The sequence below is a fragment of the Protopterus annectens genome, chromosome 6.part1 (genome assembly GCF_019279795.1).
Source record: "Protopterus annectens isolate FY-2018-M chromosome 6.part1, PAN1.0, whole genome shotgun sequence".
Lineage (NCBI taxonomy): Eukaryota > Metazoa > Chordata > Ceratodontiformes > Protopteridae > Protopterus > Protopterus annectens.
The window spans coordinates 138,948,963-138,974,532 of NC_056738.1; the positions used below are offsets into that span (position 1 = coordinate 138,948,963).

A 25,570-nucleotide genomic window follows, 5' to 3' on the forward strand; every position below is an offset into this window, starting at 1 on the left:
ATCTACTGGTGGAATGAGGAAGTACAGGAGAGTATACAGAGAAAGAGGTTGGCAAAGAAGAAGTGGGAATGTCAGAGAGATGAAGAAAGCAGACAGGAGTATAAGAAGATGAGGTGCATGGCAAAGAGAGAGGTGGCAAAGGCTAAGGATAAGGTGTATGGAGAGTTGTATGAAAGGTTGGACACTAAGGAGGGAGAAAAGGACCTGAACTGATTGGCTAAATAGTGAGGCCGAGCTAGGAAAGATGTGCAGCAGGTAAGGGTGATAAAGGATAATGAGGGAAACGTACTCACAAGCGATGAGAGTGTGTTGAGCAGATGGAAAGAGTACTTTGAGGGGCTGATGAATGAAGAGAATGAGAGAGAGAGAAGGTTGGATGATGTGGGGATAGTGAATCAGGAAGTGCAACAGATTAGCATGGAGGAAGTAAGGACAGCTATGAAGAGGATGAAGAATGGAAAGGCTGTTGGTCCAGATGACATACGTGTGGATGCATGGAGATGTTTAAGCAAAATGGCAGTGGAGTTTTTAACCAGATTGTTTAATGAAATTTTGGAAAGTGAGAGGATGCCTGAGGAGTGGAGAAAAAGTGTTTTGGTACCAATTTTTAAGAATAAGGGTGATGCACAGAGCTATAGTAACTACAGAGGGATAAAACTAATCAGTCACAGCATGAAGTAGTAGTGGAAGCTAGGTTAAGAAGGGAAATGATGATTAGTGATCAGCAGTATGATTTCATGCCAGGAAAGAGCACTACAGATGCAATGTTTGCTCTGACAGTGTTGATGGAGAAGTACAGAGAAGGTCAGAAGGAGCTGAATTGTATCTTTGTGGACTTAGAGAAAGCATATGACAGGGTGCCTAGAGAGGAGATGTAGTATTGTATGAGGAAGTCGGGAGTGACAGAGAAGTATGTAAGAGTGGTACAGGATATGTACAAGGGTAGTGTGACAACGGTGAGGTCTGCAGTGGGAGTGACGGATGCTTTACGGTCGTGTTGGGATTACATCAAGGATTATCTCTGAGCCCTTTCTTATTTGCAATGGTGATGGACAGCTTGACAGACAAGATCAGACAGGAGTCCCCGTGGACTATGATGTTTGCAGATGACATTGTGATCTGTAATTAGAGTAGGGAACAGGTTGAGGAGACCCTGGAGAGGTGAGAGGAGGAATGAAGGTCAGCAGGACTAAGACAGAATATATGCATGTGAATGAGAGGGAGGATAGAGGAATGGTGAGGATGCAGGGAGTAGAGTTGGTGAAGGTGGATGAGTTTAAATACTTGAGATCAACAGTTCAGAGTAATGATGAGTATGGAAGAGATGAAGAAGAGAGTACAGGCAGGGTGGAGTGGGTGGAAAAGAGTGTCAGGAGTGATTTGTGACAGATGAGTACCAGTAAGAGTGAAAGGGAATGTCTACAAGAGGGTAGTGAGACCAGCTATGTTATATGTGTTGGAGACAGTGGCATTTCCAAAAAGGCAGGAGTTACAGCTGGACATGGCAGAGTTAAAGATGTTAAGAGTTGCACTGGGTGTGATGAGGGTGGACAGGATTAGGAATAAGTATATTAGAGGGTCAGCCCAGGTTGGATGGTTTAGAGACAAAGCCAGAGAGGCAAGATTGCGTTGGTTTGGACATGTGCTGAGGAGGGATGCTGGGTATATTAGGAAAAGGATGCTAAGGAAGGCCTAAGATAAGGTTTATGGATGTGGTGAGAGAGGACATGCAGGTGGTTGGCGTGACACAGCAAGATGCAGAGGACAGGAAGAAATGGAAACAGATGATCCGCTGTGGTGACCCCTAACGGGAACAGCCAAAATAAAAAGAAGAAGCTTAGTAATCCCCTATGAACCTATAAAAGAACATATAATGATGCATTGGAAGATTTAGAACATAATGATAGAAAGTACTTTGACAAATAAAAAGAATTATATGAAAGAAATTAAGAAAACGTACAAGAATTGTTATATAAGCAAAGATATTTTTAAAAGGAAAAAGAGAAGAAGTATTAAGTTACTTAAACAGATTAGTAAAGAAAATAGTAGTGCAAAGAGAGAAATAAAAAAATATAAAGAAGAAATAGAAAGAACTTGGAAAAGATTATGAATAGTGTACTACAATATGAACAAGAAATATTTAAAAAAAAAAGAAGGTAGTGAAAAAATCATGGAAAGTAAAAATGTTAACAGAAAAAGAGAATAAGGAGTTGGAAAGGGAGATATGTTTACATGAGGTAGATAAGGTATTAGGACAAATAAATATAGACTCGGCTGTAGGACCAGACTTAACAAGGTATGAAAGATGTAAAAATTTAAGGGACTGACAAAAAATATATATTTTTAAATATTTTGAATGAATGGTTAAATGAAGGTTTATGTATAAAGAATTATGTAGTGGAATACTTAAATTCATATGGAAGGAAGACAGAAGACAATTAAAAAACTGGAGACTGATAGTAATGAATAATAATGATTATAAGATCTTTATGAAAATAATAGAAAAAAGATTTGAAACTAAAATGGAAATCATTATGGAAGACAGTACAATGTAATAGAGAGGGGAAGGGCTGTCAAGAATTATTAATGATAAACTATGGGTGATATTATGAACAGAAAAGAAGAAGCAAAATCATGACAGGATACCTTAATAAGGCATTTAATACAATTGGGCATGAAATCTTATAGGAAATAATGAAAGAATATAAGTGAGACAGGAAATTATGTATGTCAGCATACAGTAATAACAGACTAAAAATAACTGTAAATGGCTGGTTAAGCCAAAAGGTGTATACGAAGAGCAGTGTAAGACAGGGATGCCCAATGAGTTGAACAGGCTTTGCATTAGACATGAATGTGATAATATGTGAAATAAATTACAAGATGAAGGAAGCAGGGTATATAACACCTGAAGGGTTAAGAATCACACTTTTGTTAAAATATGCAGATGATACTATAATTGCAAGACAACTAAATTTGGATAAAAGAAGTTATAATAACACAAATGAGTGTCTAGAGGTGATAGGGATGGTATGAAATAAAGAGAACATTAAACGTTTAGGTGATGTATTAAAGATAGGGGGCATATATTTTACAGTGAATGGGATTTCTGTGTTTTGTATAAAAGTTGGGAATAAAGATGTAAGTAGAATTCAGTGTGAAAAAATAGAGGAAACAAAACAAAACTGTCTTTTCTGGAGAACATATAAATGATCATTCAGAAAAAAGGAAATAAACCAAAAATTCCATGAAAACCCTGAAACTGATACGTAAAAAAAGCCAAGTAAAGAACAAATTACCAGGAAGCCATGATTCCACTACCTGAGTATTTAATAGGTTAAAACAACACAGTTAAGCACTTTCGCTTTTATGACTTTTTCAGAACTATACCATACAGGAAAAGGAACCCTACTTATAAGAAATTACATCATTAAACACCCTCAAATGCAACCACTAAGGAAAGGCTGTAAAAAATGTATATAAAAAAATTGATACATAGACAAAAACTTTACAATTTGGAAGCTCTTAGCTTCAGTTCACTCACAATATACACACTTTCATTTAGACCAGGAGAATTGTTAGCAATTCTGCCAGTACCACAACAGGCACCTGTAACAATCTGCTCCAACACAAGAAATTTGAATGTAATAAAGGCCACACAAAGTGGGGCATGTCTTGCCAAAGCACTGTTGTTGTCATTCTTCACAACACTGTAATGATGCTGATAGATCGTTCTGTTCAAGGCATTTTTAGGCTTGCCAACATAAAATGCAGTACACGTACAACACTTTGCAAGGTACATCACCCTCCCATTGTGACAGCTGAATTTACCTCATGGCTTAAGGTCCAACATTTTTCCATATAATGGCCCTTTTGGCAAGCCTAAAAATGCCTTGAACAGAAGGATAGATGGAAGCTAGAGCTTCCAAATTGTAAAGTTTATTTTTTGTGTTTAGAATGCACTGTATCTTTAAATGCTTTTTTAAACACTTTTTTACAGCTTTTCCTTAGTGTTTGCATTTGAGGGCGTGTAATGATGTAATTTCCTATAAGAAAGGCTCATTTTCCTGTATGGCATAGTTCTGAAGAAGTCATAAAGACAAAAACACTTGACTGTGTTGTTTTAACCTATTAAATACTCCAGTAGTGGAATCATGGTTTCCTGGTAATTTGTTCTTTACTTTTACTCAGCAAAAGACTTATATGATAAATTCACTACTGATGGGAAAAATAGCATACTTAGCAAGTGTATTTATGTTGCCAACAGTATTTGAAAAGGAATTATTGCAGTTGCTGATAATTTTCTTTTATTTATATGGGGTTATAGATTAAACCCAGTAAAAAGAGGAGTTTTGTATGTAAATAGAGGAATGAGGTTTAGGGTTAATTAACTCTGTATAAATTTAATGAAGCAGTATACACCACTAAGTGTTAAAGTGGATAAATAAAAAAGATGAAAGATTAGTAGTGAAACTGAATAAAGAGTAAAACAGAAGAGTGTATAAATGAAGAAATAAAATGTTACCAAAAATATAAATATTTTTGTAGAAAATAAAAACTGATGATATAGGAAAAGAAAGAAAAGTATGGTATAAGAATATAATAACAAAACTTTACTATTTAAAACCATGATTAAATCTAACAGATGAAAAAAATAAAGTTATAAAAATAAGAAGCAAGCAGTATAATCAGAAAGTAGAATGTCAAGATTTTTTGTGGAGATTAGTAATAGACAATTTACCCATAAAAGGAAATATGCCATATAAAAAAAAAGTGATAGAATATGTTTACATTGTCAGGAAGAAGAAACTACTGAACACGTATTTCTGAAATATAAAGGGGAAAATATAAACATGGATATAATTAAGCAGGGTATTATAAGAACAGAAGTAAAGAATATGCTAAAAGTATAGATAAAAAGTTGTTTTATGTCATATGGGTTATATGCAATGAAAGAATAAATGAAAGTATGTTTAATGGTAAATGGATTTTAGCAACAATATTAAGTAAAAATCAGACAGTGGTTATCGAAAAAGGAGTTGGAGGGGTCTAACAAGGATGAAAATTAAGTATGAGTGTAAGAAAAATGATGAATATGTGTATACATATTTGTATGTCTATACATCTGTAAATTTGTAAATATATAAAAAAGTTGTAAAATAAGAGTTCTTTTTTGCATATAAATAAAGGACACCTACTGTTTTCAATAGGCACCATGGGATGTTTTACATCCACATGAGCTACCACCAATTCAAGCAGATGGGGCCTTGTTTTAATGTCTAATTTGAAAGATGACACTCAGTATAGCACCCCATTATCCTTCACTGCAGTTTCAGTGATTGATTTACCTGGTGTGTGAACAGAACCCACAGCCTTCTGCACCAAAGAAACTTATTTATAAAACTGCTGTGTAGTTTAACAGCCAGGGTAAAGGCAATATTTTGCTTTTCTGAATCTATCAGACACATAATAAGAGCTAAAGAATCGGGTTAAAAGATAATTCACAGAAGTGGAAAACCCACAATGGAGTTGTCTTGCCTCTTGAATTAGGAATACAACCAATACCTACATCTTAGAAGTCTGCTAAATATCATACTCAGACCATGGTCTTACATATCCTTATCCTTCAACTCTGTGTTCTATCAGACTGATGGCAATTACTTTACTGACACAACTGATTACACTGCAGGGTGATGTCAAATTTTAAGAAAAGATAAGATTTCAAAAAGTTAAACTTTTCTTTCCTTTATGCAAGCAGTGATTACTGTTTCTCAAATCAATAACATTATTTCTTGCATTTTTATCGTGTTAATCTAAGTGCAGGAGGAAGGGAAGACAGAAGGAAGCCAGGCAGCATCTCGCTAAGTAACGAGGAGTAAAACATTTTATATATATATATATATATATATATATATATATATATATATATATATATTTTACGTTTTGTTTGCTCTAAAGTTTAATTTTTTAAATGAATTTTTTTGCCAGTGATCATCAGTTGTTAAACTAAAATGGGGAAATATACAAATATACATTTTGCAATGCATATAAAAAATGTAGAGTGTAAGACGAAACTAGCCCATGAACAGAAATGTTTGCAAATTTTTTTTTTTACTGAATGTCTGTTAAAAATCTGTTAACAGTTTTTTGTATTTCCAGGTTCATTTCTCAAAACACCCTCCATCTACTACTATTCTAAACAAAAGAAAAGACATCCGGATTGAAATCACTATATCACCCATGAACTCACCTTACAGAAACGCACATCGGTCAAGGCTGAAACGTTGTGGCTGATGTAACTTGTCACTAAAATTATATTTTAAAAAACAACATTGTTCAATAAAGGAAAAGGACATCAGTCACTATTATTTGGGACTACTGATCTGTTCAGAAAGGCTCAAATGAAAATGTAAAGCCTGATTCTGTTTCATGCCTTTGGACTGTATCTGTATGCATAAATGGCAGAATGCCTTTACAAAGTGAAAACTTTACATTACTTTACCATCACAGCAGGAGTACAAGGGACGGTGCTTCAGTGCATAAAGGGTGTGGGTCTCATTCACCACATATAATGCATATGTTAAACATAGCATATGTGCCCAATGTCAAACAGTGGGGCCCAGCTCATGGAGACGGAACTGTAGGACTGTTCCCATCTCTTATCTCATTAGCTTTCCTTTGCCCATTAAAGCTGAGAGAAGAAAGCAGTTAAAATCTTATTTTAATCAATAAAGCTTCACTGGGGGATTCAGTGTCTTGCTCTGTGAAAGATGGCAGAACAGAGTGGTGTTCAAATGTTCAAACATGGGACTGGTGGTACAGGGATCCAGGAATTCACCCCCCCCCAAAGATGGCTGAAAGGGGTTACTTCTCCTGTTCCCCTTTGTCAAGAAGCATGACCTCAATCCTCGATAGCTAAGGCACAGCAAACAAAATGTCAGGTGATGTAAGTGGCCATAGGGATGGACTCTGTAGAAAAATGATTAAGCAGGTGCCTAGCCTCCAGTTCCTTTTCCTCCTCCCTTCCATCCAACCTTAGCATGGGATCACACAAATGATTCTACTGTCATCTCTTCTGGGTACTACTCTTCAAGAATGTTATCCTCTGTGAGCTGACGTAGGCCTCCAGCTTTTCATTTTTTTCTTCTACAAATGGAAAGGTTGAAGGAGCGTCAGTTATGGTAATTTTTCACATCAAGCACCTTTACTAAAAAATACAGCAACTGCCATGACAGGTCCTAGTTCATGATCTAGGTGACTGCAGGAGCACTTTGAATGCTTCTCGGCATCAACTGCAGGAATTTTTAACACTGTATGTTAGTATCAAGAACCAGTCTATGGGAGTAGCAGAAAAGGAGTGGTGAGTGCAGGGGTTGGGTGTACCCTACTAGTCTGGTATGTGACATCACATAAAGAGCCAGCAGGAGCTGTACTCACCTTCCAACATAAGGAAACAGACAGCCTGCATGCTGCCAATCTAACCTTCACCTAGCTGTGACAGAACAGTTCAGAATATGGGATGAGGTAAAGGTAAGAATGAAATCCCACACCCCGTTGTTCCAGGTGTAGAACACATTCTACCACAACTTTAATCCACAAGACATTGCAACTGTGTTGCCAACTGCTCATCTGAACTGAGATGATTATTTAGAAGACTTCAAGTTGGGAGCTTCTCACAATCTACCTGCCTATGTAAAAATAAATGTAAGCTGGGACAAACATGAAAGACCCAACCTCTTTCTTGAGTAGCTTTTCGAGAGTAGTGAGAACTGCAACTGGACCTGCTAAGCCTAAGACTTCTCAGGAGATTTGATCAGAAGACCTGAGAAGGGAAAATACAGCCTAGTAAGTAAAACTGTAGTCTAAGCATTTGGAATACCATTTCTAAGAAGAATGAAGCATATGTGTCATGTTTCATGTAAAGAGTTTTGCCTTTTATCTACATTAACATCAGTAATTTCATATGGGAATTCCCCAAACAGGATATCACCCCAGGAATGACTATGCAGAATATCATACAAAAAGGAAAATGTTTGGCAGGAAATGCTATACAGATGGATGCTAGATGTGTCTGTTCTAGACACACAGCTGAGTGGGCTATATGAAGACCAATACCAACAACATCATGTTCAGATCTCTTCCACACACTTGCATTAATCAGACTCAAGAAGGGAAGATAAGTTCTGAAATACCTTGTCTTCTAGATTGAGACAGAGCTCTGAAGTGGGACATATAGGCCAGATATGTGAAGTACTTACAGCTGAAGGTTGCCTATGAATAGATCCACTTACTAAATCTCTCCACAGTCGTCAACTCCCTACCCAAATGAAGAAGGTATGACACTTCTGTGAGGTATGATAAGCAAAAGAAATTACACAAGAATCTTACACAAAGTTCCTATCATAAGAGAAGGGTTGTTAAACCAAATAACAATAAAAGCTTTTAGCCTTCCTAACGCTGATCGCCCTGAGTCTAGTTGCTTTTACTTTGCAAAAAAACAGTATTTAAATGAGAAATGCTTCCAAATCTCCAACTCTGCCTGCCACAAAAAGGCACAAAGATACTTTTTTTCAAAAGAAAAACAAGGAACTGTTAGTACTCTAGGGTGGACATCATTACACTGAAAGTAATTTTCAAAAATGGATTCTTAACAGGAGAAGTAGTGTAAGAACAGGATTTATAGTCTCTATTTGTTTAGACAGGATGAGCTTCCAACAAAATAGACTGCACAATGGGAGAAGATTCTAAGAGATTACAAAACCTCCTTCCATGTCCTTCTGAGCATTTATGTGACCCTACAGTACTCAAGAAGGAAAGGATGGACAACTACTATTTAAATGGCCAATTGCAGGCACACCAGACCACTGTGTAATACAGAAGCACAACAGAAAGAATGAATGCGACTTAAAAATGCCAGTACTGGGTCCAACATCAGCAGTAAGGAAACCTGAGGAAATAACTGAATAGTGTTCTCCTGCACTCAGCCATCTGCCACTGTGCAGGTGTGCACAGAAGGGGGGTGTTAATGTGAAACAACTGTAAAGGCAAAAGGTTCAACCTTCAATGCTGGATGGCTAATCACTAATGTGAAGGATGCAAAGGTATCAGGTCTCCCTGGTTAAGGTAAAGAGAGACACAGAGCAGAGGGGCTCACTGGTGACTTGAAAAGTGGATTCTTGATCACCTATGGCACATGGGGAAGACCCCAACTGAGGAGCAGGAGGTGGCAACTGGCACCCAAGTATTGCTCCAAGATTGGATGCTGGAGATCGTACTTCTCAGTTTAACCTGACATGTATGTGACAATAAAGATCTCTGCAATTCACCTCTTGCAAGAAAATGGCAAGCAAGGCAAGACGGAATAGGCCACATCTGATATATCAAACTCTGAAGTGAAGCCAGGGCTGAATGACTTATGCCTGGTGTCCAAGTCCCTCACCTTTTCTCCAGGAACCTTCAAACTGCCATCTGCCCAACCTTTCTACTGTGACTCCACTGTCCATGAGGCACTTTATATTGATGTAATCCTTAAGTTCTTTCAGTGACATTTTCAGGTCATGGGGTGGAAGTATTGGCAAAGGTACAAATCAATTTTCATACTCAGAACCCAGGCAAACATGGAAATTGTCTGTGATGATTCTTAAAATGTGAACAAATCATGCCTCAACAGCCTAAACTTTTTATGAATCAAATATGAAAACTTTTCTAAACAATGACTACTAACAGGGGGTCCACAGTGTACGAGTGGCCGGCAAGACCTGAGGACCACTAGGGTGTGCAAGTTCTTTAATCTGTGGTACACAGATGCTGTGCACAGGAAAAAAGAAGTATGGTCTCATAAGCTAAGGGAAACAAGAATTCTAGAAGAATATCTTGTATACATGCAAATATTAAGACTCGCTTAAAAACATCTGAAACCAAGATTACAGAATCTGCAAGTCTCAGTTTTAATGGGAACATTTTTCATATCTGGCATTAGTGAGTTTCCTCCACAGAGGTCAGTGCAAAAAGCACAAGTAATTTGTATTCTAAGATGTCAGTTGTTCTAAAAACAGGAATACATATGTTACATCAATATTTATTTTTGGCACACATTAAATAACCTTTTGTTATCAAAAAATCAAATCAAATCTGTGTAAAACCATCATAATCCATATGAATAGAAGGTATGCCAAACACTGTAATTAGTAAGTTAAGCTTATTCTACAAGATTAGTTATTGCACTGCTGCTTCAAACAGTATTCTGAGGGAAAATCTATTCTTCAAACAAAATAAGCTTCAAATGATCTCAGTTTGTGATCCTGTCGGTTAAAAAAATTAAAATACTGCAATGTCCATTTACTGGAAAATAACAGTGACATTAAAGTAGCAGACTGGGTCTTAAAAACTTGCTAGAAATGTTAACATCTGTAAGACAGTGTCTGTTCTTGTTTAAGAACAGGAAAAAAAGATAGGCACTATCAATATACCAAATTATTTGCAAGTAAAAGCCACAAAATCTTTGCACTCTTTTGCAAAACTACCAAACCTTAACTGCAGACTAGAATGTGTATCAGATTTTCTACACATGGAAATTCAATACCTGAAAAATTACCTGACAACACAATCTTTAGTCATTTGTACATATAAATGGTAAATCTGAACACAAGTACATATCAATGGCACATTCAGAAAATATGAATATCTGAACATCTAACAGATGTCTGGATAATGAGAAAAGTATACTTACAATAATATCTCATCAGTTACCAACTACATATGGAATGTAAGTTATCAAAGTACACTACTGTAAATTACATTATTTTTAAAAATCCATCTCCATTGAGCCAGCATTACAAGTGAAGGCAACTTCTGGCAATGAAGCGAAACAACCGCTGGCAAAATACTACTAAATCCATACACATTCACAAAGAACAAACAGTACATTAATTTTCAAGAGGGATACCGAGTTCTGTTCATAAGAAATATTATCAAAATTTGGTGACTAAAAGATAACAGTGTCTGGACAAGTACAAGGTTAACAAGCTAATACAAATATATAAATAAAACATAAGCTCTAGTTTCTGAAAATTGTGATAAAATGAAACATAGCTAACTTTTATATTCGACAGATCAGCATGCAATGTTTGCATAAAAGTGCTAACATTAGTTTTATTCTGGTAACTACAGTAGCTCTGATCTGTAATGTGCTGCTTTGTCAGTAACCTAAAGGTTATTTTCTGTAAATGTATCAAAAAAGTGAACAACATTCTTACAACAATGCATCTGAAAACATTAAAATCTATACAAGAAATAAAGCATATATTTACTCTTGATTTCAGACTTCACAAGAATGTGCAAAAATAATCAAGGCAAAATGATTTATAAAGAAAAACAAAAACAAACCTCTAGCTATAAGATTTTTCCTTATAGCACTGTGATTTTTCTAAATTGGGCTATGCAGAACTTTGGTATAAATGTCACAAAATGAAGATACTTTCACAATCCTAGAAATGTGTTTGAACAACTCACTCCAGCATGTATAAAACAATACCAATCACAATTTAAAATAGCTATACATTGTAAAGTACAGAGTTTTTTACAGAAGCTGAGGGAACATTTTCAAATATGTTTGTAAATGCAAATCCAACGTGAAAGCTAGAAAGTGCTATTAGGTCTCTGTTTTTGTAAAGGTTTACTAATAAGCGTGTTGAAAAACAAAGATAAAAGCAATAAATTAGGCCTTCAGTATTATTTTCATCAGACTTGATATGTTTGTGTTGGTTTCCCTTTTTACAGTCAGCAGAGATCTACAAGTTGTAGCAGTACATGTTCCTGTCAGTCAACTTACTGAAGGCTGTATCTGCGAAGTGGGAACTGAAACCACTACGATCTGTGACTGAAGTGGTTCTGAACTCTGATCTGCCATATGAGCAAGAACTGACGTGGCCACTGCTTCTGCTACAGATGTTGAACTTACTCCATTAGAAGTGCTAACAGAACTATGCTGGATGGCCTCAGCTTGTGGACTATTTGGCACAGAGATCTCTTCTGAGCTTTCATCTTTTTCAATACCTAAATAAGAGATAAATGTGATATATATCAGAAGTTTAAAAAATTGTACTTAAACAAGGAGTTAGCTCTATCATAAACATTCTAAATGTCATGGAAAGTACATATGTCTAAAATACTCATCTGAAAGTTAAGACTGTGAACTTCTGACAAGCTTTCTTCTGTAGTCACACATTTGATTTACTCAGTTTTCATTTGTAAACTGTGATTTTGAGCATGTCACTTAACCAGATACTTCCTGTGTTACCCCTGAAACAGCCGCTCTTGTCAAGTGGGCTTGGTTTATTAGTTAGGTATCTAGCAAATAAGGTCACATAAAATTAACTAAAAAATAAAATCAGATAAAATAACAACTGACTTTTAGGGAGAAATCATTTCAGCACAACACAGGTACTTCCGAAATGATCACTCTGTATTCTCTCCCTAATTAAACTCTTATGTCCCTCACTGCAAACCTCTAATCTGCTGTCAGTTAATCCTATGCATGACTGAACTTTTTTTCAACTCATTCTATCAATTCCTCCTCTCTACATTCCCACCACTCTAAAATCTACTGTGATTCTCTAGCTACTCCTTCCCTTCTGGGTGACAAACCTACCTCCAAACATTTCAACTTGTCACGCTCCCAAAGAATATAAAATAACCACTTGTCTTCCTTTCTACAACTCTGCCATTTCTATCTTGGTATCCTTTATTTTATTCTCCAGGCCCACGATATCCTTATACCAACTATGCGGTAGCTTCATATATCTACTGCACATCTTCCCTGAAACTTTTAACTTCTTGAATCTTGCTCAGACCTTTTCTAACTTTACATCTTCCAGTATCTACTAAAGGAGTTCTTTACTCCAAGCTTTTTGAAATGTTTACATATACTTTTTCCGATATTACTCCCTTATGAATTTATATAGTTCCCGTCTTTCAACTTCTTCTTAACCATTCTGTTACACCCTCACTGTAGGCTCCCTTCTACTAATTATTCTTATTTCTTCCTGTTCTTTCTAACTTTATCTGCACACCTACTCCATAATACCAAAAATATTTTTTTCTAACAGAAGCCTTGCTTTTATTTCCTCAAAAGCAAGGATTTTAGCCTCCTGAAAACCCAACAATCGTATCATCTACAAGGCTCTCTTTTATCCCATTATGGATTGATTATCTCATTCTTGCTTAAAGATTTTTGTTCCTCCATATCCTCTTGCATTTTTGACTTCACTGCTTCCATGTCCCTTTCCTCCTCCAACAATCCCAATAGTCAGTGTAAAGTAAGTGTATACTGTTGGATGATAAAGGGAAGCAATTTATGATATGATCCGCACCTCTCAAATGTTCAGATTGTTGCCTCTAATTTTTGTTCTTTTCCTCATACAATTTGTGGTTTTCTGGTAAATCACTAAGGACTGGAGTCACTAAATAAAGTCATTCATTTGAGTTTCAAACCTCATATTCTACAGAAAATGCATGCTAACATAAGTCTTGTAACTCTATCAATTTTCTAAATCTATAAGAGAAATATTTGAAATCTGTCCTTATTTTTGGGGCCTTTGTCCCCCCATTATTTTAGGTTTTGCCCAGATTTCTTGTGCTGATAAGCTGAGAGGTATGCATTACATAAGAATTACAGTACTCATCATATCAGCTGATTTTTGAGAACTGGCTCTGCACTAGACAACAGCTGGGATCTTCTTCCTGAAACCCTAGCCTCAGCGCATTTATTGTCTCTCTCTCTCCTGTGATCAAGGCAGCATGTACTCCTTCTGATACACACCAAAATACCACATACTAGACTAAGAAGAGATACCTGGCACATGATCTCCAGTTCTGCTGCAAAGGAAACTGAACAAACTGTACATGAAAGACACTCCACCAGAAAGAAGAACATAAAATTTTAATCCTGCAATGCTTACAGGGCTATTTACCTGAAAACTGGATAGACATGCTATCAAAACAGGATGGTGGAAGGTAATGAATACCAACCTCAGACAGCTCTTCAAAGGATCAACAGATACAGTGAGTACTCCCACATCTGTTCTACCTTAATTACAGGGATCCTCTAAAGTAGACAACAGCTGAAAACAAAACAGGATACAAAAAAATTCCAAGCAGACCCACTGAAGAGTAGCTCAGCAACCAGAGTCCTGAAACACCAAGGTGCCAAAGCAGGTTTCACTCTTTAAGTCATGGTTCAACCAATAACATTTGTTATACCGATAAACAAATGACAACATTACAAAGTTCTGCAATGGGCAAATTCTTGAAAAACAAACAAAAGAAGAAGCAACATGTTTCATGGACCAGCTACTAAAATGGCTGGCCAATGTATTACTAGCTATTCAATAGGAAAAGATAAATTTCCCTGTTTTTCATCAGCAGATAAATAGTTAAACCAGAACTGGCAATGCAAGTCATGAGCACGTAAGAGCTCCTCCCACTTGGAATCTGCCCCAAAAAGAAAATGGGGACTTAGTCTGATTAACAGTCTGTTTACTAGGCAACACTGAAATTACTGTTGACATGAAATGAGGATCAGCCTTAGAGGAAATAAGGTCTATGAAAAAAAACATGCAAGATCTGATCACTGGAGACAGCAGACACCAAAAGCAGCATCATTAAAAAGATGAACCCCAGACCTGCTTAATAAGTCACTTCAAATGTAGGCTATGCAAGACTGTTACTTGTGTAGTTCAAGCATACTCAAATGAGTACAAACTGCAAACACCCTTTGACATGTTGCTTGACAAGTCTATGCTGGGTCACAGCCCTGATACACACAAGCTGGAGTAACTTTGGCCCAGCATGAGCAGGTGTCTAAGGTAGATTAGCACAAATTTTAAGTTCAGTGACAGGGAGGATTGGGTACTTTAACCAAACAGAGAACCTCTTCCAATTAGTAGACATGCAGTTTTCTGACAGCATCCAACCAGAAGGCCTGGAGGGATCAAGGGATGTATAGGAAAAACCAGACTCACAGATGAGGTCAGCTACCATTTCAATGTAGGGGAACTTTTCTGGCTTAGTCTGGGATTGACACCTGTACACGTGGGACTTGACTGCCTGAAACCACACTCTCATGGACACAATGAAACAGCATGAAAAAACATGATCTTTCTTCTTTGAAATTGGCTGAATATGTATGGAATTACAGGAATGTTGGAAAACACAGAGGAACCTCTCCACACCATTGAAGTGTGAAGGCTCCCATTGCAAATTTTTTGCTCTGTCACAGTAAGCAGAACTGGGACAGAACTGCACTCTCCTTTTGTTGTAAACAGCTCAAGAGCTGGACTGCCCTACATCTGAAAGATCGTCTCTAAAAAGACATTATGTCCCCCACATTCTTGGCTGCAGAAGGGAATGAACTTTGAGTTAGGGGAGTCTGCTACTACTATCACATCCCCAAGGATATGTGCTCTTATGGGAGGGTTAATGACCCACTGTCAGACTGTCTGCAGAGATGGTATGAGTGTTTCCCATCCTGAATGTCTACTTGTCATACACTACAGCCTTGATAACTGAATTCACCAGGAGGGTTCTTGGTCTCATTCTCTTTCCACAGCTAGGAAAAAAAAAAGAAAGAAGCATCAAGAAATTTCAAGTGTAAGTACTATTCTTACCTTGTGCAAGGAAGGACTTCAATCAGGCTCCCCAAACTGCCAGTGAAGTTTATGTTATCAGGGCCAGTGATAGGAGAGAAAACCATGGGTTGAGACTGGTGGGAATGGTCAACTACCCTAGAGTAAAACTACAAGGATTTGAAAGGATATGGTAACTCTAACCACTAACATCTCTTGGTGTTCTGGGGTGCCTCAATTTGGATATGGGCCCTCAAGCATTGAAGATGTTGGCTGTCATTAACATTCAAGAGACAAAGAAGGGTGAAAATGTCAAACAACTTCTGTTCTCTCACCCAGGACACCAAAACTAACATCTCTTGTACTTTTATTAAGAAGGAATGGCCAGAACTAAAGAGTGTGTATCTCTGCACAGATGAATAGAATCATCTAAAACTGTACAAATTAGGACTTCTTCCATCTAGAACTGTACAAATTAGGACTTCTTCCAATTTATGGTGACTAAGAGGCTACACACAATGCAGAACCCGAAGGGGGGAACAGCTATACAGCCCGTTGATAGTACCACAAGAAACCATTCGTGTTGTTACGGCAATGCTAGAATATACTTCTCCTGCAAGATCTCTGTCAACCAGGGTCACAAACCTAGACCAGTCTCTGGGGACAGATGATAGGCAAGACCACCATAACTTTTGTTGAAAGTGGTGCAAATTAGAAGAATATTTTCTATGCCTTCCAAACACTGATGCATCAAGGCACATCTATCATGTCCAGCATCATCATCTATGCTTCCTATGGCAGCAAGTGCACTGCCCCTACAGCCACCACAGACAAGTTATTACACAAGAAGTACCTCTTAAAATCACTGATATCCAGTATAAGAATGAAGCATCTCCTCCAATATTCTTTGAAAAAAAAGGGATAGACTGAATCTCCTTCCTCTTTCCAAAGCTGAAAAGGTTCTATAGTCCTTTAAAAATAACTGTCTGGAACTGGTTCAAGAAATTCACAGACCCCACAGACATCCAAAGGAAGCTTTTGTTGTGGGAAATCCTCACAGCTCCAAGACATGACCATCTGATACTATGTTCAGAACCCATCTACTTCTAATGCTGGACTTGGAGTAAAGGTTTCCCATGGGCAGTTTGGCAAGGATGCAGGACTGGTGTGGAGCACTCTGTAAAGCCTGTTTCCTGAGACACTTAGGGGGCCAAAGAGTGGATAGAATTGCATGATCGTTACACACTCCCTATTGAACATGTGTCACCAAATACTGAGATTCCCAACCCTTTGAATTTTAAAATGTGATTCCTTGAAAAAGAAAAGAAGAAAAGGTGACCTCTAATACACTGCTAGACCTTTGAAAGTATTTTTCCTTACATCCGTGTTGACAAGCTGTGCAATGTGCTTACCCAGTTAACAAATATATAAAATTAGTTATAACATAATATATAATATTGTACTATGAGTGGCACAACAGGTAGCATACATTCTCCTTTGATGCAGAAGGCTGTTGATTCCATTACCTCTCCAGAGAGATTGATTGGTTACAATGAAGTGCAGCATAAGGTAGATACTGCACTCCTGGGGTGTGTCACCCTTTTGATTAGACATTAAACAGAGGTCCCATTTGCTTGAGTTGGTGGTAGTTCCGGTGGATGTAAAAGATCCCATGGCACCTACTGAAATGATTGGGGGGGGGGGGGTTATTGATATATACATTACATATTTACATATTTACATTATTTACATCTATTTACAAATCTCCATATGTTATAAACTTCAAATTAAGCATTCCCCCCACTCCTTTATCCACACCAAAACATTATTTTCTCCAGAATCTTTGTTAAAGTCCATTATCCACTGTATTTTATTTCATTTAGTCTCTTGTTCCATATAGTCCATGAAACATAAAATATTACTCTGTCCATTTTCTTCACTTCTTCCTGTTACACCATAACAACCAAATTCTATTATATCCACATTTATTCATTCACGTTAACAAACTTTTCACCCTATTATGTTTCCATATTTCTTTCCACAAATTATTAACACTTTCACATTTCAAAAACACATGCTCAGTAGTCTCAAACTCTCCACATTTATTACATATTCTACCTTGCTTTTTCTTGTATGGGTTATTTGCCTTAACTGGCAATTTTCTAATAGACAATCTCCATAAAAAAATCATTGCATTCTTTAATCTTTTTATAGTTATATCTCATCATTATAGCTTTTTTCTTATCTATTTCTAAATCTTTACATGGATCAATGCAATAAAATGCTTTCATAACATTTAAGTACCATTCCTTTCTATTTTTTTCACATGTATTCTTTTTTATTTTCCATAACACAATTTTGTTTTGGTACTCTTTCATTTCTTCATTCACAATGCTTTTAAATCTTTTTTTTAACTTCCATTCCTTCCCACATTTTTGTATTTATAATACAGTATTTCTATCAAGTTTTTATTTTCCTTCATAATTCCATTTAATACTTTATATAAAATTGAAGATGCTGCATATATTATTGGGTTTATTAAACCCAAGCCTCCTTGCTCTTCTTTCATATATAGATATCTTGACTGGATTCAGTCTACAGCCCCATATAAAAGAAAATATAATCATCATTAGTTCCTTATCATACTTAATAGGAATCATATAGATGTTGGCAAAATAAGCATTTTTCTTGTTACCATAGTGTTCAACAAATGTGCTTTTTTCTATATGAAAATCTATTTGGTTTCCAAAAAAACAGTCATAGCCTTTACTTCTTTGAGTACATTACCCCATTGTTGTTGTCTGTATTCATTCCTTCCAAACATTATTCCTAATATATGTATACATTTTTCACTGAACTCAATACCTCCTATCATACCTTCAAAACCAAATCCTTTACTTTTCTCTTTGTTTATACTTAAACCATTTTTTTAATTTATTCTTAATTTTCATTTACTTCTTCCATCCATACTTTATTTTTAACAATTAGTACAATATCATCTGCATAATTATACATTACTAGCGATTGTACTGCCTTCATCATTTTGTATCCACTGTTATCTGACATTTTATTAATGTCCTTCACTATTACACTCATAACTAATGAGAAAAATTACACTAATATTTTGGCAGCCCTGCTTTATTCCACATTCTATTTTTATTTCTTCCCAAATCCAGCCATTTACATTTAGTTTCATATACTTCCTATCATAAACTGATTTTATTACTTGTAATATTATTTTTGCTTATATTACATGCCTGAAAATTCCCCATAATGATTTATACTGAATATTATCATAGGCTTTACTTATATCCCCTATCGTAACATTTGCGTCTACATTTTTATTTATCATATCATCAATTATTTCTATTATTATCCATAATAACTCTTGACTTCCTTTTCCTTTTCTTCTGAATACATTTTGGTCATATATTCTATCCATTTTTTGTAACCTTTTTGTTATTATTCTCAAATAAATGTTATAATCTGTATTATTCAATGTTATAGGTCTCCAATTTTTTATCTCTTCTACTTCCTTTTTTACGTATAACTATCTATTTCTCTTTAATTCTAGTTTCTAACCATTCATTCATAACTTCTACAAAAATTATTTTTGCCACTCCTTCATTTCTTTATACATACCATATTCAATTCCGTCCAGTCTTATTGCAGAATTCATGTTAATATATTTTAAAATTTCATTCAATTATTTCAGTTACTTTTTCTTCTAAATCTTCATTATCTTCGTTATTTAATTTTTCACCTTTACAAATTTGTTCTATGTTGTTTTCTCATTTAACAAATAATTCCAATACATATTCTTTAATTATTTTGTATATTCCTTCTTGTTGTCTTATTTGCTTATTGTCATTATTCTTTAATTCTCTTATTTTTCCTTCTTTTATTATTTTACTGAAATACGGTGCTACCTCTTCTTTCTTTCCTTGTAAACAATATTTTTGTTTATATAACAAGTTGTTAATTTTAATTTAATTAATTTTACATATTTCTCTTTCTTTTTCATAAAAGGAATTTTAATACTCTAATAAATCTCTGAATATTTCTTGACTTAATATCTTATATCTCTCTTTTTCTTTCCTTCTTTCCTTCCTTATACATTCTAAAACAGTTTTTATATTCCTCTTTAAAATTAAGCCACAAGTCCAGTTCTCATAAAACTCTCTCATAGTCATATGATTTTTCCATAATTCCATAAGTATTTTTTATTTCTCTTCTAAATCTAATTCTTTTTCATTAATTCTCTTTATTCCTTCCCTGTTCTTATATATGCTTTATTTTTCTGTACTTTTAACTCATATAACCACATGATCTGAAAATCAAGCATACTTAATTCCTTTTTCTTTAACTTTTAAACTACTGGATATTAAAAATAATCCATTCCTGTCCTAATTTCATTCCTTTTGTAGGTCCAGTGTTTTTCTCCCATACACTTACTTTCCACCTCTCATAATTCCTTTAACCACTTTAACATCACACTTGCTCTTATTTTTTCTTAAATTACAATTAAAATCACCCACCACTATAATGTCCACATTTACACAAACATATTCAAGAATATTTTTAAACAACATTTCTCTCTCTTTTTTGTTACACATGCATATAAAGCTATAATTCTATACATATATTGTTTCCATCTCATGTCTAGTACCATAATTTGTCCTAGTTCCACTATGGTTACATCTAATACTTTAATGCTTTCTTGACATAATACACATATGCCCGAGCATGTTACTTTCCCCATGTTCCAGACTACCACACCATTCCAAAGTTTTTCAGTTTGTGTTCTTTGTTTCTTTGTTAATAATCTGATATCTTCTAAAACAATAATAAGTGCATCTACTGCAGCACACCATTGTAATATACCTATTCTCCTCTTAAGATTTTTCATATTGTTGACATTTAAAGTTAATATTTTTAGCATTTAAGAACAGTTAGTGTAATAAAAAAATTATCCCATTCCTTTCTTATTTTCTCTAAGAATTTTATTTTTAAATTTTCTTTTCCTTTCTTTAACTTTTTTCCCTAACAAATTATTTTTATTTCTTACTGTACACTAGTCACTTTCTTTGTCACTTGTCTCCTCCGTTTCTTTCTCCTTGCTACTTTCTTCAGCTTCATGTAGAACCTACTAGTCAAACTTTATGTACACCTGAAAACAGCACTAGTATGCTGCGGTGACATACAGGCCCACTCAGTCCTGATAGACCAATCCCAGCCCTAAATACAACCCTACTACAAAGGCCCACAAACTCACTCCTCATCATAAATCTAAATATTAGAAGCATCTTAAATAAGGTCCATGACCTCCATGCCTTAATCTCCTTTTACCATCTAGATATTGTCATTCTGACAGAGACCTGGCTTAAGCCCCTAATTCAAGATAATGAAATCACAGCACCAGGCTACAACATAATCAGAAATGACAGAGTAGGAAAAAGGGGTGGAGGAGTAGCAATACTATATAAAACTCACCTTATCTTTGAAAAACTAGACATAACAACCCCAGACTTAGATAACACTGAACTCATCCTCACTAAACTGAAACTTAACCCACATAAACACATCAACATTATAAGATGCTAAATCCCCCCAGGGAACAATATTACCATCACAGAAAAACTACTAGAATGGATAACCAACACCCTTCCCCAAGAAAACATCCTATTAGGTGACCTTAATATTGACTGGGACAACTGCTCCAGTCTAAACCCTATCTCCCATATCAACCTACATGGACTAACCCAACTAATAACCCCCCCCCCCAGAACAGACAAAAGAACCAAACATCAATCTATACTAGACTGGATACTAGTATCTCATCCTTCCCATATATCTCACGCTGGCTGCCTGCCAGACCACCTACCTACATTTCTAATAATAAGAAAAACTCCCCAACTGACCCAAGAAACTGTCAGGGAATGTAGGAATAGAAAAAAACTTCAACCAACTCAACTTCAATAATGAGCTAAAACTATGTAACTGGACCCCCCCCTAAAAACTTTGGAACTTGACCTATACTTCAATACTACTTTCATTAACATTCTTAACCACCATGCCCCTCCAAGAACTACAAGAATCAGAACTAAACATGCACCTTGGCTAGCTTTAAATACTAAAACATTACTCCAAGATAGGAACAAAGCATGGACAAACTATCATAAAAGCAAATCCCAAATAGACAAACAAACATACCATCAGTAATATAACAAAGTCAAACAACTTATTAAAATAGACAAAATCTCCTACTACCAAAATATGCAAAATAAATATATTAACAACCCAAAAAAGTTCTGGGCTACTGTCAACATTGTACTTCAACCAGGGAAAACAACCACCCCCACCCCCAAAATAGTGAACAACCATGACAACATCCCCACTCAGCTCAACAAATTCTTCACAGAAACTATCCAAAACCTAGCCAACAACCAGCTAAGCCCCAACAACCCATCACAACTAAAACACCCTCTTCACCCAAAACAAATCTCAGTTACCCCATCTTCACCTTCAACCCAGTGCCAACCAAAATCATACAAAAATTACTCCTAAAACTTAAGCCAGCCTCTACAGCCGCCGATAATATACCTTCCAAATATCTGCAACTAGCAGCTGAAGCAATAGCCTACCCTGTCTCCATATTAATAAACAGATCTATCTCAGAGTGCAAAGTACCCCATCTTTGGAAAATATCACATATTATACCACTGCACAAACGGGGTACCTCTGTAGAACTTAGTAACTATCAACCCATAGCTATACTATCCCCCCATCAAAACTTCTAGAGAAGGTTGTCCTCATGCAACTGATGAAGTACCTCTTAGAAAACAAATTACTATCCACTCAGCAACATGGTTTCAGACCCTTCCATAGCACCGCCACCACATTTAAATCATTCACTAATACCGTCAATAACTACAGAAATAATGGACTGCTAGTATCTGCAACTCTCTTAGACTTATCTAAAGCCTTTGACATGGTCAACCATGAAAAACTGCTTCATACACTAATCACCCTAAATCGCAGCTTCTCTACTATTTCTTGGTTTAAAAGCTACCTAGATGGTAGGCAACAAGCTGTAAAATGGCAAAATCAGCTCTCTTCCTTACTGCCTGTCTCCCTAGGGGTATCCCAAGGCTCCATCCTGGGTCTTCTCATCATTACCCTATTTACTGATCAACTACCATTCACCATACCCAAAGCCTTAATAGTCCAATATGCAGATGATACCACCATTATCTGTGCAGCCAACTCCCTTGACCACCTCCTTTCCCTAACACAAGAATGCTTTTCCCTGGCAGAAACATGGATCACTAACCAAAACCTCATTCTAAACCCAGCCAAAACTAAATTACTCCTCTTCAGCCCTCACAGATCTCCACCCTCCTCATCTAACTTTTCAATCTCCTCTCATAATAACACTACCATCACACCCAGCAGTCATGCCAAACTGCTAGGCCTCGAAATTGACAATAGCCTTAAATTTGACATTCATATCTCCCAGACCATTAAAAGAGTCCACAGAAAAATGGGCCTACTCTATCACAACAAACAGTTTCTCACCAGTCATTCTAAGGTTACCACAGTCAGGACATACCTCCTATCGACCCTATTTTATGCCTCCCCCATGCTTACCAATCTCCGAAAAACTGAGCTCAACAAACTAGATTGCTGCTACAATAAAACAGCCAGATTTGCTACAGGATCACCTTCTAGAACCCACCATTGTGAAAGCCTCAAAAAACTTAACTGGCTAGAACTCCCCCTGACCCTTCAAGTCAACCAACTTGTACTTGCTCACAAAGGATTACATCATCCAGGCAGCACACCAGCCCTGCAGCAACTACTCCAGCCTTACACCACCACCAGATCCCTGAGATCAAGTACCCAACACCTCCTTAAGGTAACAAACTTTAAAAATGAGGCAGGTAGATCCGTTTATAGCCACTTCATCTCTAAAATCTGGAACTCCCTTCCAGCCCACATAATAAATAACTACTCCACCATACAATTCAAAAAACTACTCAAAGCACACTTCCTGAATCACAGATTATGTACCTGTACTACACCTGGATAGTAACTCATATGTTTCCAGCAACTAGAGTAACAGCTTATCTACTGCTTTTGTAATGTCTGCATAGGGTAATAGTATCACTGAACACTGTAAAGAAACCTAAAGGACATAGCTTGTCTCTCATATGTAGAAATGAGTTATGGAAGTTATCTACTCTATCTTCCTGCTATACTTGCTGTTAAACACCTCTATAACATGTATATATTAACGTAGCCTGTGAATGTTGACAAATACACTCTTTGGTTAACTCACTATCTTATATTTACTATACTTCTATAAGAAGTATAAAGATTGTGTACTCTATATATTGTTTAATGAACCTTTTGGTTAACATGTCTTTCTCTTGTTAATGATTTTACTGCTCTGGAGCTTTTCTCCCCGGGCCTCCATTGAAAATGGACATATATCCAGTTGGACTCTCCCGGTTAACAAATGTAAAATAAATAAAATAAATAAATCTTTTTATACATTTTCTTGTATAACACATTCTTCTATCTCCCTCTCCTGTATAACTTCATTTTCATTTTCTTGCACATTTATTTCACATTCTAGTCATGAATGACCAACACTGCTACATTTGTTTGTACTTTAAATATTTTTTTTTTGCATTATGCCCTGTTTTACCCCATAAATAGGATCTTTTTTTATCATATTCATTAATTAAATGATCATTTTTCCACAAACAATGACAAGTCTTTGGTTGACCCCTGTATTTCACAAAACCCGTTACAATGAACATTAATAATAATACTAGGTACATGCATAACATTATTATATTCCATTTTCAGTATTACTCCACACTCCCATCTCCCAGTCCATAGTCCTCTTTCATCATATATTTTTGTAGTGTCCATTACGTCTATACATACAGTTAGCAAATTGTCTTTCAGTTCTTTTGATTTAAGTTCAGTTTTAAACTGGAATATTCTTCTTTTTGTCTGTTTGTAAAAAGCTTGCACCACATATTCTGACCGGGTCTATATTAGATCACCGAATGCTTAGGTAAGCAAATGGTGATTAATCAACCCCATGTAAGCAAAAGCTTACATAACCGAACTATCAGAACAGCGATTTTTTTCCAAGGGAAAAAATCACTGTTCCAACAAAAAAAAAAAAAAAGCACATTAAAACATGAGATTAAGTGGGGGGCTTTGCCCCCCTCACCCCCCGACGTGGGGGTCTGTGCCCACCACACACCCCCTACTTAAATATACCAACTCCGAGACCGCACTACAGTGCCAAAAACGGCAAAGTAACGAAGCGGCCAAGCAAATTCTTTCCCAAGGAAAGAATTCACTTACATGCCGCTTCGGGATTTTGCAGTTTCGGTTTTGTCAGTTCGACCAAGACGCATTCAAAAACATGCGTCTTCGGTCTGCTGATAGGAACCCTTCTGACAATGGACAAATATTTTTCTTTTGTTCGTATGCAACCAAAAAACTTTCCATGGCCTGCCCAGTCTCAAGTATCAAGTCACAAAATGTCTCTTTATTAATTAAAACAAACACTCTTACCGCTTTTGCTTTGACAGCCAGAGGTGTATGACAGAGTCCCAATCCTCATACCTGTCCAAACTTTCTTCTTTTTTACTGCTCATCCAACAGTTGGTGCATCTGTTTTTGTCTCAGGAACTTTCTCTGGCACAGTCTCTTCTTCTCTTTTTTCTACTTCTATTTTTTCCATGATATCGCTCCAAGAAATTGCTGCTCCATTTTCTGTCTCACTTTGGTTTACCATTTCTTCCAAATAATCATCCCGCAACCCCCCCCCCCATCCTGAATGGAGGGTTGTAATTATGCATTTTTCAGAGGTAACTGTCACTCCTTGAAACAATCTCTTCTGAAAGTTTTCTTCTGAA

General features: G+C 36.3%; 1 protein-coding gene across 3 annotated transcripts in view; it reads right to left on the bottom strand.

Moving 5' to 3' along the window:
• Window positions 1–5,953: 5,953 nt before the first annotated feature.
• ATF2 (activating transcription factor 2) overlaps window positions 5,954–25,570 on the bottom strand; it is a 1,040,579-nt gene continuing 1,020,962 nt past the window's right edge. For all 3 annotated transcript variants that reach the window (XM_044075568.1, XM_044075567.1, XM_044075570.1), the window contains one exon: window positions 5,954–12,054. In XM_044075568.1, coding sequence (XP_043931503.1) covers window positions 11,822–12,054 — 233 coding nt within the window. In that variant the 3' untranslated portion in view covers window positions 5,954–11,821. The remainder of the gene's footprint in view (window positions 12,055–25,570) is intronic.